Below are 13,134 nucleotides of genomic sequence, written 5' to 3'. Positions count from 1 at the left end.
CCAATTCACACATGATGGTCTGCAATATGAATGTTTCAAATGTGTACACTGCTCATAGAAAGCTCTGCTGCATATCAAATCAAGCGCTTCCTAAACTAACAGCCAGCCACCAGGGGGGGGGGGGGGGGGGGGGGGATGAAGATATTTGGGCTTCACTTTTGGGGAGCGGCCATGTGACTGAATGCGCACTCTGCCTGAGATAAACTTTCCTGAATGTTGCGGCTGCAATCCAGAGTAGAAATCAATGAATAATAGTGAAAAGTAATTGTGATCTCAATATTGATCAAAATAATGGTGAGTATCATTTTGCCCATAATTGTGCAGCCCTATCTGTATATCGGTACAAATAAGGAAAACATTTAATTTAATCAGGATACGATCAGATCTGTACTTGTTTTGCTCAAAAACACACTAAAAACACATTTCTGCATAGTGTTACTAGTGGCAAAACACCGCACAGGGTCCCTTTAATGCCAGCTGTAAATGGGCATGGGTCCTTACATCTGAACCCTGTTTCACAATCAACAATGTTGCCTGCAGCCCACACAGCTAGAACAGAGTATCATCCTTTGGGGGGGGGTGTTCCTTTAAGAATAAGTGATGCATTTCATGTATACACATACGTCTTGAGTGTTTGGGTCAAGTTTAAGGTCAACTTTGTTGTTTAGTTAAGTGCACTTCGCTGAAATACAGCATGTGTGTACGTCCCCTTTCCTCGAGTTTGAGAGTGTGTGTGTGTGCGTGAGCAAGCTCGCCCCTGAGAGTGTGTGCACTTTGAAGACAGCACTAGCTGTTTATAATGAGGTAATGGGAAGGCCGACCTAGTATGTCTGAAATGTAAACTCTAGCAGCAGCCAGCAGCAGCTCTACAGATGCTGGAAAAACACCCGGCACACTAAACACCCTCTCCCCCTTCTGCGAGCATTTACGTCTTTGCATCTTCAAACAGTTGAATCCAAAGAAAATAGTCTTAGTCATTTCACAATGCCCCCTTGAAGAAGTTCGATGGCACAAGTAGAAGAAGTTTCATTTGGAGTGTAAAAAAAAACAACAAAAAAAAGCCACCTACCATCCTTCCTCTCTCTGACCGGCAGCAGGTTGGGGGCGGGCTGCAGGGACAACTCTTGCAGCTCATTGGCCACGGCTTCACTCTGAGGGCTGAGGATGAAGGCACCTGCATGTGGTCGCGCTCCAAAATCGGTCTCCATGGTTACCGGGGGATTCAGAGTGAGGCTCGCAGACTGACCTAGGAAGTGAAGAAACACATGAGGGAGGGAGGTCTCTCTCTCTCTCTCTCTCCCTCTCTCCCTCTCTCTCCCTCTCTCCCTCTCTCCCTCCCTCTCTCCCTCCCTCTCTCTCTCTCCCCCGCTCCTGTAGTTAACAGTGAAGACTTAACAGAAGGTAACGGACACCCAGCCTTAACAATGGGCCGATGAAAACAACAACAACGCTCTCCGTGGCAACACATTACGTAATCAGCCTCTGGCCCCTCGGGGAGGAAAGGTAAACCCCGATGACCAAATACTCACTTCTCCTCTTCTACATAGGAAACAGTGTGCATTGGACAACACTGTGTACAGCTCCAATTTACTGAACAAAGTTAAGATAGTTATAAATATAATTATCTTTCCAAGATAATCAATATTCTACATCATATTTCTCAGTATCTGATTAATGTCTATATCCCTCTACAATTACGATGCAATTGTCTGTGTTCACCGTTTGATGTAGTAATGTTTACGCAGCTTGTGTAAGAGTTCAATCACATCTTTTGTAAACTCTATTTATCTAGGGACAGAAAAAAAGGACCACATGTGTTTTGTCAAATAAAGTACTGCCTAACATTTGTTCAGTTGGTTGTAAACACACACACACACACACGACAGGGTTTGTCTCCTGAAAGCTGCCAAAAACGATGATAAACTGAGCTAGAACAGAACACATTGTCTTCACTATATCTCGCGAAAGACTTCAACATGCCATTAATGTCAAACATGAAATATTATGAGCTGGATAATACTCAAGTGGAAGAGAGAACCTACGACAGCCTCGGCTCTAACTCAATTATGGAAAGAAACGCAGATTATCTCTTTCTCAGTTTCTCGTTCTCAAAAAGAGGAAGGCTTCCAATTTTTTGGCTGACAAATCTGGATTCTGTCGGTTAAAGTGACGACTTGAACTTGAACAGAGAATGAGTCATCACACAACTCTGACACCCAAACAAAACAAAAAAAGAAGAAGATTTTGCACTTAAATTGGAGCAATTCTCATAAACACAACGGCTGCAGAGAGTCACGATCATGTTGCAATTTCTTTTTAACAATTTTGGATTTGACCTGAGAGAGAGCTCGTCTCAGCTCATTACCTCGAGGGAATATGGTCTGCCTCCAACGCTGCTTCAAAATGTAGCTAATTATCCAACACACAAAAAAAAAAAAAAACACTTGAAGAGACAGCATCATTAAACCGGTGCAGCTGTTATTTTCGTCCCACCAAAAGCAGCGCTGTGACTCACTTCACTGGCTTAATGTAGCTCCAGAATATCCCGGCGTGTTTGTGTTGGAATGTAAACAATGCATCAAGTGCACGCTCTCCAAACTGTTAAGATGAAAGCTTGAACCGCTTCTACAGCATGTTTACTGGATCTGTACATTACTTAGTGGAGTGAAGCGGGAATCTATCTCAAGGCTCGACTAAATGTGTAATAAGCTGCTGATGTACTTACCTGTTTTTTTTTTTTATTTCCAGCACCCGAAGGTTTCCATCTCACTCGATCCACTGAGTCTAAAGCCAAAGAGAGAGGAATTAAATGAGTTGGACGTAGAATGAGTTGTTTAAGATACACATATTATATAAAGTTGTATGTTCAAAGGTTTAAAGCAATGTACTGCGACGGTAACGTGACTTCATGAAAGAATCCATCAGCCCTGGACCCAGAAGAAAGAACACGAGGCTCGGTAGAAACGCTGAAATCTCACCTCCAACGTGGCAGAGCAGCAGCCTGTGACGACGAACACCTTGCTGTGGACAGACACACAAACAAGTCTCTTTGGAAACAAGGTGGACTATTTGACAAGCTCCAGAAGAAGAGGGCTGACAAACTGAAGCTCACTGATCAGATTCAGGAAGAGAAAGCCGGGCCCTCGGCGAACAACCGGAGACGGAGATGAAGCCTCATGAGGAGAAAGGAGCTGATCAGCAAAGCTGAGGGCCGAGCAGGAAGTTGATGCTCTGTCAGATGATGGAGCAGCACTTTGAGGACCTGAAGTTAAGGCTTGAGGAACGGGCTTTTACCAACTTTTTTTGACACCCAGCTGAGAAGGTGGTGAGTCAGTCCTTCTACTGCCCTGCAGGCTGAAAGTGTCAGGCTGAAATAAAATGTGCCACTTCCTCGGCTAGAGGAGGACAAATAAGTTTCCTCTCACACTCACAAAGACAGGAAGCTCAGGTGAGTTGGACGCTCGAACTTGACCCCCAAAATAGCAAGTCAATAAAAAACATTTCCAAATAAAGGTTCTCCCAGTATCATTTGATTTGGTAGTGGTTGCATACTTGAGTTGTTACAACGGCTGACACTATGCTCATTGTTTAAAGAGTATTTCTTTTGTCTTATTCTAAGTTTGTGTGTGTTTTTAAAAGAACCGGACGTCAGAAGACTGTAAAGCAAGAAAGACATTGAGTGAATAGCTTTACTCAAATCTACAGCCAGAGTTTGGGATTAACCATTTTAACAAAGTGTAGTGAACACACCGAGTTGCATTTTTTGTTGACTTAAACTGTCAATGATAATAAAGATTGTTTTTAAATAACTAACGTAAAAATGAGGCCCAGCAGCAGCAGCAGCTGTCAACAAATACTTGACAGTCTGCGGTCCACACGCAAAGCGAGCATGCAACAGCGCTGCATTACGCAGCACGCAGTGCGGTCACTTGAGTTGTGAATACGTACCGTGGCACTATCTTTGTTCCTGCATGGTTCCCATGTTACTGCCTGCTTCAAACGGATTACAACCAACAGAATAGCAGAGTTTTGGGCTAGTCCGGGGAGGCTGACAAGTTTGTGCGATACACTTTGTGAAGTCAACCAGGGTGGGACAAAATATAATTTCCTGTTAAAAAAACTTTCAAAATACAACTCTTATTGTCTACCATAACAGGAAATGAAACTTTGAGATAATGCTCACAATTGTTTTGAAAGAAACACCGCTTAACATCCGGTGTTGGCACGCAGCATCACGAGAGACTTCCTCCGGGGGGCCTCAGAGCCCACGCGCCGCGACAGAATTCCCCGTGGACGCGAGACCGACCAAGCGACCAGACAGACAGTGTCTTCAGTTGTCTGCTTCTTCTATACAGTCCATGGTTGTCTGTCCGTTGCACTCATCGCGTGATGAAAGTGAAGCGGTCGCACGGATATAAAGGGTTAGTCCTTTTTATTTCGGTGGGAGTGGCACCTCCTCTTGGATCGACAGTGAAAAGTTTACGCAACACTCACCTGTCCCGATAAACGAGGATGCACCCTTACGACGTTACTTAAAATACATAGAGCATTGTTTGGGTGCTAACATGCATCCGCACTGATACACTAGGGAGCCCATGGGATTTAAGACAAATAAATATTAAATAATAAAATAAATACATTTGCCATTGTGTACAGTTTTTAACTGACACTATTTGACTTCGTAGGTTGTTAGTGCAAATTAAGTTTCTTTATTTAGCACCTTTGCAAAGCAGACGTCACAAGACATAAAGCAGAAACATAATAAAAATCGTAGATAGAAAAATAAAATAGCCTAAAGATGAAAATATATAGGTGTTTTTCAATACAGCAGCCAGAAGCCTAGGTGGTGAAAGGTTCAACAAATTAAAGGAAGAGGGAGAAATCCCCCTGAGCATCATCTTCACATTTTATCAAATGTATATGTATGTATGTGTATGGTCAACAAATGAGCTGTGAGGGCCCCAAACCTAAACCCCCATTTCTCCCACTCTGCTCGGTGTGCTGGATTAGTACCTGGCTCCAAATATCCTGCGTGGTTATTCATTTATGCACAATTGAGTATTGTAAGAAGAAATCATAAAATATCTGAACCCTATTTGGAGTCATGACATCTCGCATATTTGGAATCAATATTCGAGAAATATATATATATATATTTTATTATTTAAATATTCCTCCACTTCTTCCTATGTTCCAAAAGCAACCGCGAGAGGGCGACAAAACCAACAATACAGGCGCGTCGGCGACCAGGGGGGAACCATTCTTTCGGTCGCAGAACTGGAGGCCAATATTTAGGACGGACCAACATGGCGGCAAAACAAAGCTAAACAAGTGAAACGAACGTGTGTAATAAACCTGTAATTCACTATTTTTTTTCACGTGGGAATGTTCACACTACACCGAGAGACATTCGGTTGTTCTGACAACACATTCATTAACGTTAATGTTACAGTAAAGTTAAAATCAAGATAATCGGACAACGGACATAAACATTAGCTAATTCAGCGCTAGCTTAACAGTTCATCATGTGGGGTGAAATCGAGCCTCCAGTTAAAACACAACCGACTTCGTGTGAGAGTGAAGAGGAGAGTGAGGAGAGTGAGCCCGTCACACTGTCCCACATATGTGACTTCAAACGCCCCACGGAGGCCCAGCAGCCACGACAAGACCCACAGGTGAGACCACCAGCATCAGCGGCCACAACGTAACCGCTGTCTCTGCTGTGTGTACAATGCAAACATTTGGTGATTGTGTGTCTGCTTGCCACACAGTACGTGAGCCAGGCTGAGTCGATCTGTGTGAATGCCATGGTGGACGCCATAGCCATGAGTGGAAGCCGAGTGAAGAGCCAGCAGAAAGGAGACGCTGAGCTGACCCTGAAGGAGCGCAGAGAGGAGCTGCTGCATCAGTACAGGAGCAGGCCGCTGGTGTTCCTGGAGAGGTACCATGTACGTGTAACACAGCTCAGTGTGTGTATGTGTGTTTATTTACCCACACACTGGTGTGTGTGATCCGGGCAGCAGCTGATCAAAGTATTTTGACCCACCTCCCCCATATCTAGGTCTGCCTCAAGCCCCAGAACCTGTCAGCGTTTGCCCACGTCCTCTCAGATCCGCGTGTTCTTCACTACAGCGATGTGATACAGAGACGGGCTGCGGCGTTCACCAACAGGACAAGGGTTCGAAACCAGCGCTACGCCGCCCTCAGGGCCCTGCAGACGGGTACGGGCTTTATTTTGTCAACAAACATACAAAGAATACATTGATTCATACCAGTTAATAATTATCCTGACTCAATAAGACCGGTGACTTATTTTACCTATCAACTGTGCCTCATCCCTCCCTTCCTCTCCCCTGCCTCCCTTTCTAGAGGGTGAGTATTTCAGTGAGGAACAGATGAGGATAAGGGAGCCGCTGTTGTATGAACAATATATTGGCCAGTACCTGACTGACGAGGAGGTGAGAGCCCGATGCCGTGCCAGAGCGGTCATAGCTCCGTTTCATAATGTGCAGTTCAAACTTTAGGCAGTTTGTGTTTGTTTTGTTTTTTAAAGTAACTTCTGAATGACGCATGTTTTAGGTGCTGGAGCGCTCCCAGGAGGCCATGCAGGACGATGCACCGGGGGGACCAGGGGCGCCAGCGGGAGGCACAGGAGGGCTCGCACACCTCCTCCTCAGCTCCTACCAGGAGCGTCTCATCCAGAATCGCCTGCAGGAGGAGCAGGAGAGAGAGGATGGAGCACGGGAAGAGGAGGATGAGGACGATGGTGAGAGAGGCTTGAAGTTGTACAACTAACGTAATTTCTGTACTCTTGCGGTTGTGTCAGTCATCATGCGTCTCTCTCTGTATTTCTACTGCAGGCTATACTGTCCAGCAGAAGCAGTGGCAGCCCACCCCAGAGGAGAAGGCCCTGTTCAGGGAGGAGTTCATCAGTCAGATGCACCAGCGCTTCCTAGATGGCAAAGACAAGGATTTCAACTACAGGTCAGCCACACCACCACTTAATGGGCATTCATACGATGTAAAGGCTGCATTTGTGTTACACAGACATGGAACAGTGTGTCATTACGGATATAAATATCTACTGCATTGAAGAAAAAATTATGATTTCTTCTAATGAAACAGAAAGATATTTGATAATCTATGTAAATAACTGCTGAGTGAGCAGGATTTATGTTTATGTTGTGACAATAAACAGGATTGTGTTGAATTAAAACGTTTCAAGAGCTTTTAAATACAACTCTAAATGCCTTCTAGAGATGACAGTTGAGATTTGTAGCTATTAAGGTGCTTATAACATTGAGATCAAATGTGTACTTAAACAATGAGTATTCTTCTATTATTAATGCCAATTCTCAAATGTAAACACGTTGCAAATGCTGGTGTCCTGATCACTCAAGCCTGCAAGTAAAGTAATAAAGGGACAACATAGTTTCTAGCTAATAGTGAATTAGTTTTAAAGTGATCAACAGAAAAAGTTGCTGGATGTCACCATACGTTTTGTGTTTCCATTCCAGTGAGGTGGACGAGAACCCAGACTACGACAACTTGGACATAGTCAGCAGAGATGCGGAGGATAAATACTTTGATGAGGATGACGAAGAGGAGGAGGAGGAGGAGGAGGAGGAAGAAGAGGATATGGAAAATGATGATGATGAAGAAGAAGGAGAAAATATGACGAACTAGTGTCTGTAGTAGAAGTAACAACTCACTGCTTTGATTGATCTGTAAATACAAATGTACAAAATGAGGATATGTATTCTATTTGTTTTTCTCATTTTACACATTGAACCAATGCAAACACAGCTGGTTATAAATAGTGTTTCCGAGTCTTTTGCAAATGTAAATATAGAGTCCTTTTATCTAAAGGGCTTTGTGTCCTTTAGTTACCCTATGACTGACCGTTTTCTATTCACCTTGTTTACGTCATGCACAAATCAAATGAAAAGCAACATTAAAACAAAGAACAAGGACCTAATTACCTTACAAGGGGAGATACAGTTTTGGCTGACATACATAATCATAAAGAAAAGAAAAGAAATGTACTTTTATTTGAATTTTTTAGGTCAATGTGTGAGATCTGCGTCTCCAAAAGCTGAGACTAGCACATTTGAAGTCACAAATGTAGTCATGTCTCTGATAAGTCAAGTTCCACAACACACAATACGAAGTAAATGACTTTTCAGCTTCGTAAGATAATAAAATGCTATTTCACAAACTACACTTCCGGTTTGTACTTCTTTGATCATGTTGGTTCATATTTACATTCATTCTATGGCTGGTCCACAGTACAATCATCTTCTGTGATCGAGGCCATGTTTTGAAAATGTAAGAGTTCTAGTTTACATCTGGGTCCATATTTATCAAGCGGCGACTGGCCCGGAACCCTGAGAGGGACTCATTTTTGCTTTCACTTTTAAGAAAGTAAGACAAAGCCTCGTCTAGCCAGCCACATCAACCGTCTGCTGACAAATAAAACGGAGGTTACAGAACAGAATCACTTGAATTAAAAAGTTAATAGTTAAAGCCTTTCTTGACTTTAGTCAGTGAAATTAACAGAGCGCATGCGGACACACATCTAGAGATTTACATTTATTTAACAAGCAGCATCCCACCACAAATTAATTCGACATATTTCCGGTCTCATTTCACCTGGGCAGTATTATGACGTTCACACCCCCGAGCAGGTCTGAGGCGGCTCCTCTCAGGGGCCAAATAATGAAAAGCAGCTGAGATAAATTGTCATACAGTAGCTATTATTGGCCTATGCATCGATGACTGAGACTTAAATCTTATCACCAGAACTATTGGCAGTAAGACAGCGGGCTTACCTCTGTGCTGTCCCTCAACAGAGGAAACCAAACAAAGTGGAGCACACTCCGACAATACTGAATCACCACGATGAGGTTCAGCTGGCTGTGAAGCTCACCCAGCAAGACATTCTGATAAAGCTACCACCAGAGGGCATCACGTCACTTTGATAAAACACACCGAATAATTGCTGAAAGAAATCATTGAATTTTGTCTTCTTATTGATGATAACTTTTTTATTAGCAAGTTTTATAGTTGTGTTACATGACAGTAGATTGAGTCTGAATCACAAGGGAGGGAGAGATCCATAAAATCAAAGACATGTTATTTTTTGTTTCTAGAATTTGTAATCAAATCCATTCCTACGCCTATTGAACTTTCTGAGAAAGCCATGGTATTTTCCCTGAAATAGACGGGAGGCAAATAGATTTCTTGAAGAAAATCAAAATGCCAATCAGAATTCCCACCAGAAGGCTCACTTGTGGCACCTGAAGAGCCACAGAGACCACTCCTATTCCTCCCAGGAAGAGGCTGAGTATCAGAATGTAGAAGGACATGCGGATGTAATTCTCTGCATCCACTCTTGATTTGTCCTCCTCTTTCCTCCACAGCTCCTTATTCTTCTTCTCCAGCTCTTCTCCCTTGAAATTATCCAGCAGCCGTCCCTCCTTACGACTGATCTCAGTGCTTCTCTCCGCCAGAAGGCTCTCCTGTTTGTTCCTAATCTTCCTCTCCAGTTTGGGATACAGGGCCGTATGGTAATGGCCCCCTCCATTCAGGGCCACCAGGGTCTGGATCTTGGCCACGAAGCTCGTCACCTGGTTCTGGTCCTGCGGGGTCTTGTTGTCGAAGACGTGGAAGCCGCCGCTGCACTTGCGTATGAAGTTGCGGAGGTCGTCCTCGCTCTCTGTGATGACGTCGTTCATCGTTTTACCACCCAAGCGATCCCCATGCGTGAACAGCACAATGGTGTAGTCCCACACTCTGGGGCCAAACATTGCTTCGATCAGTTTGTTGGTATCCTGATCTTCCTGCGTCATCCTTCCTACGGGGACTGCTAGCACAAAAACGTGAGGTCCTGGTTCCTGGAGTTTGACGCACTTCAGAATATCTCGCACAACCACCTCCTTGTTGCGGTACGTCTCAAAGAGGCCCGGTGTGTCAATCACAGAGACGGGCACATCTCGAGTTCCCCTGGTCGCAGCGATAGACACGTCCTTAACCGTCCCGCTCTCCTTCTCACAGTATTTAGTGACCCTCTTCAGCTTCATGTCCGATACAAACGCCCTTCGCCCGAGGATGGTGTTGCCACTTGAGCTCTTGCCGACCCCGCTCTTCCCAAGAAGCATGATTCTCAGGGGCTCTGTGAATTCAACAGACAGAAGACATTTTACTACACAACGCACAGTTAAATGCGGTTGTTCTCATTTCTCATATTTGCTTGGATGTCCATGTATCATGGTGAATATTTTAGCCTGATCCACGCAGGATCTTTGAGGCTAACACAGAGGTGATCTTGATGTGAATCATGGGCGCCAGAAGTAGCCACTTTACCAGTGGCGGACCATCAGGGCCTTCAAAGCCTTCTCTGCTGGCCTAAACACAATCACAAAGTTATAGCTATTTCATAATTTAATAATTTTTCTTAAATACACTACATTGTAATTTATAAAAATATTTTTCCCATTATCTTATTTTCTCATTGCACAGCTACTGTGTTCCTCAGTTGCTCTGCTTCCAGTGCAGCTTGTTTTAAGTAGAGCTTTTATCCAATCAGATTTCACCTCTGTGTCTCTAGGTAAGAAGAGAGGCCCCAGGTCTGCAGACTCACAAGGGAATCCCTTTGCAATTTAAGTGAATGTGGACGATATTGTTGATTGTCATAGTGTTCAACCAATCAGATCTTTAGTTTGACATGTTGGGCGTATTCTTTGACGTGTCAGAGCCTTCTAGCTGGCCTATAAGCGCGTCAGCATTACGTGCAGCTCAGTTTGCAGGAGCAGCTCTGCAGTGAGGTGCAGCGTGTGCTGTGATTGGTCAGTGGGCGAGCACGTGACTATTGTGAAACGAAATTTACAGCAGAGGCTTAGTCGGAGTAGTAAGAGTTCAAATTGAAAGATATGGAAGAAATTATGATATTTGTTGCATTTTACTTGCTGTAGATTATTTTTTACCTAGCTTTGTTTTTTAACACTCAATGGCTGAAACTGGAAGATAAACGGATTTGTGAGTTGGGATTTAACCGTGGGATTAAACTCTTTGTCAACAAAGAAAGGAGGATGTGATCAGCATTTGGTAAGTCAACTGGTTAGTTTTTTTACATCTAATATCTGAATGGCCCTTCAGTGTGTAGCAGAATGCATGTTGCTGCTGTTGTTTTCCCGTTAAGCTTGTTAGCCTAGCCTCCCAGAAAACTTGCGGGGCCCCAGCTGTTTTTGTTCCGGTTTAGAGGTCACACAGACCGTTGTCTCCTAGTGAGCGCAGAAAACATTGTATTTCCTACAATTTAAGCTTCTGCATTTTCCAAATGCACTAGTATTATTCAAAACTCTGCTCCCTAGAGAGCTCTTAATGTGCTCAACATATCTTACAATAGTTTACCGAGGGCGGAGGTCTGCAAATCATATATGATTAGCCATCTGCAGGGAAAGGCGCTTGACAGCGACGTAATAGGATATGGCGCACATTTTAGTTGACAAACTTATTATATACAAGAGTAAATAATACCAGCAAAGAGCAGATAAGATGACAATACTTTTTTTTGCTGTTAAGTGTAATTGAGATAAGAAATTAAGGACAAGACGTGACAGGACGTTTTTTTTTACTCAGTTTGCCTTCGGAGTTGCTTCAGTCTTGGAAAGACAGAAATGCAAACCTCAGCTAACCCTCCTCTCGGTCTAATCCAGACCTGCCTGCAACTGCTCAACATGCAGAACGCTGTTAGGAAAGTCAGACATGTGACTAAAAACTCCTGTGATGAGAAACAAAGTGAAGGGTTGTCCCATGGAACTGAAGTAAAATCATTTTTAAATGGAGTTCAGTTCATTTCTAATCATTTGACACTTCTCTTTATGGGCAAACAGAAAGAATAACTAAAAGGTTTGACAACTGAGATTGAATTTCTATACTTACGTTCCTCCAGATCCTCCTGCTCTGCATCAGGCATGTCAGGGCTGCTCTCACTCATGTCTGTAGAATGTCAGCTTTCACAGCGCTTTCTGGTAAACTGTGTCTTAGAAGAGGGACTGTTATTTGTTTCTTTAGTTCAGGTCAGTCCAGTTTCCTCCTGCCACTGCCGAGTAGAAATGAAAGTAAAAGTATGAGGAGATGTAGGAGGAAACGTAATGTGGGCAGGACACTAAACTAACTAAATTTAACCAGGTTTTACAGGTTCAATGGCTGGAAACTGTTACGTTACCTACAAAAGCAAAGTGAAAACAGTGCTTACATGGTACATTAATGATTAAACCTTTCTTTTCTATTGGTTTATTGATGTAAACCAAATGAAAGTCACATGCTGTGTGTGTATGTGTGTGTGTATACAGTTGACTATGGAATAAACTTGAATTTGTTGGTGAACTCTGAGGATCACCTGGTCAACGACAGGAAAACAATTTCAATTTATAGTGATATAAGTAGTACTTTGTAGGAAAACTTCAAAACAAAAATCAGTTGATAGATAAACTGGGCCATCTAGTGGGCAAAAATATCCACTAGAGACTAGAGGTCCATGAAAAGCCTTTGAGAGATCCACAGCGGGTTGAGTACCTTCTGCCTTAAGGATAGAGTCACATACTTTCAAGTCTATCTATAAACAACATGGCTGTGTGTGTTCATTGGTTGTAACTGTTCCTCCTGCCTGTACTGGACCCACCTTCTAGTGAAGTGATGGGAATCAAGATCCACAGTACTCGGTTTGCACAGTCATGCATTATATAGAGTTCAGCCGAAGCCTAAATGGGAGGGAGATTTTGTACTAGAGACTATAACTTAGAAGGATATTCACTTGATTTTTCAAAAACAAACTGCTAAAGCTTCATACTAGCTTCTGCCTGACTTTATAATGCATTTTTGGACAGAACATGCACTATGGATTTTGCCCCCAATCAGTTATCACACATTGGAATACATTGGAGATACATTGGAGATACCTGGAGGAATTATTGCAGAGACCAAAATCTGTTACAATGTCCATCAGGATGGCCCGGTATTGACTCTAAATTAAGACTTGAGACAATGTGAACCTATATTTATCATTATCACTTCACAACAAAACTTCTAAAATCAACTGAAGGTTCAAAAATGTTGTTTTTATTTGATGTC

The 13,134-nt window shown here is 43.1% G+C and overlaps 3 protein-coding genes across 4 annotated transcripts in view; 1 reads left to right on the top strand and 2 right to left on the bottom strand.

Annotated features, from left to right (window-relative positions):
• LOC306709763 (myocardin-related transcription factor A-like) overlaps positions 1–1,232 on the bottom strand; it is a 32,080-nt gene extending 30,848 nt beyond the window's left edge. For both annotated transcript variants that reach the window (XM_079178035.1, XM_079178036.1), the window contains exon 1: positions 1,070–1,232. In XM_079178035.1, coding sequence (XP_079034161.1) covers positions 1,070–1,208 — 139 coding nt within the window. In that variant the 5' untranslated portion in view covers positions 1,209–1,232. The remainder of the gene's footprint in view (positions 1–1,069) is intronic.
• A 4,075-nt stretch (positions 1,233–5,307) lies between these two features.
• On the top strand, positions 5,308–8,179 carry ccdc97 (coiled-coil domain containing 97). Its single transcript, XM_079178075.1, has 7 exons — positions 5,308–5,675; positions 5,772–5,948; positions 6,062–6,221; positions 6,370–6,458; positions 6,580–6,766; positions 6,861–6,984; positions 7,518–8,179. Exons 1-7 carry the CDS (start codon positions 5,526–5,528, stop codon positions 7,684–7,686), a joined length of 1,056 nt encoding a protein of 351 aa, XP_079034201.1. The 5' UTR covers positions 5,308–5,525; the 3' UTR covers positions 7,687–8,179.
• Positions 8,180–8,917: 738 nt separating this feature from the next.
• Positions 8,918–12,094, bottom strand: LOC306709091 (GTPase IMAP family member 7-like). The gene is made up of 2 exons (XM_079177121.1): positions 11,944–12,094; positions 8,918–10,174 (listed from the first exon to the last, which is right to left on the bottom strand). Exons 1-2 carry the CDS (start codon positions 11,996–11,998, stop codon positions 9,180–9,182), a joined length of 1,050 nt encoding a protein of 349 aa, XP_079033247.1. The 5' UTR covers positions 11,999–12,094; the 3' UTR covers positions 8,918–9,179.
• Between the last annotated feature and the right edge of the window lie 1,040 nt (positions 12,095–13,134).

Source organism: Pholis gunnellus (genome assembly GCF_910591455.1).
Source record: "Pholis gunnellus genome assembly, chromosome: 17".
Lineage (NCBI taxonomy): Eukaryota > Metazoa > Chordata > Actinopteri > Perciformes > Pholidae > Pholis > Pholis gunnellus.
The sequence above is the reverse complement of the archived record's forward strand: the minus strand, read 5'-3'. Positions and strand labels throughout refer to the sequence as shown.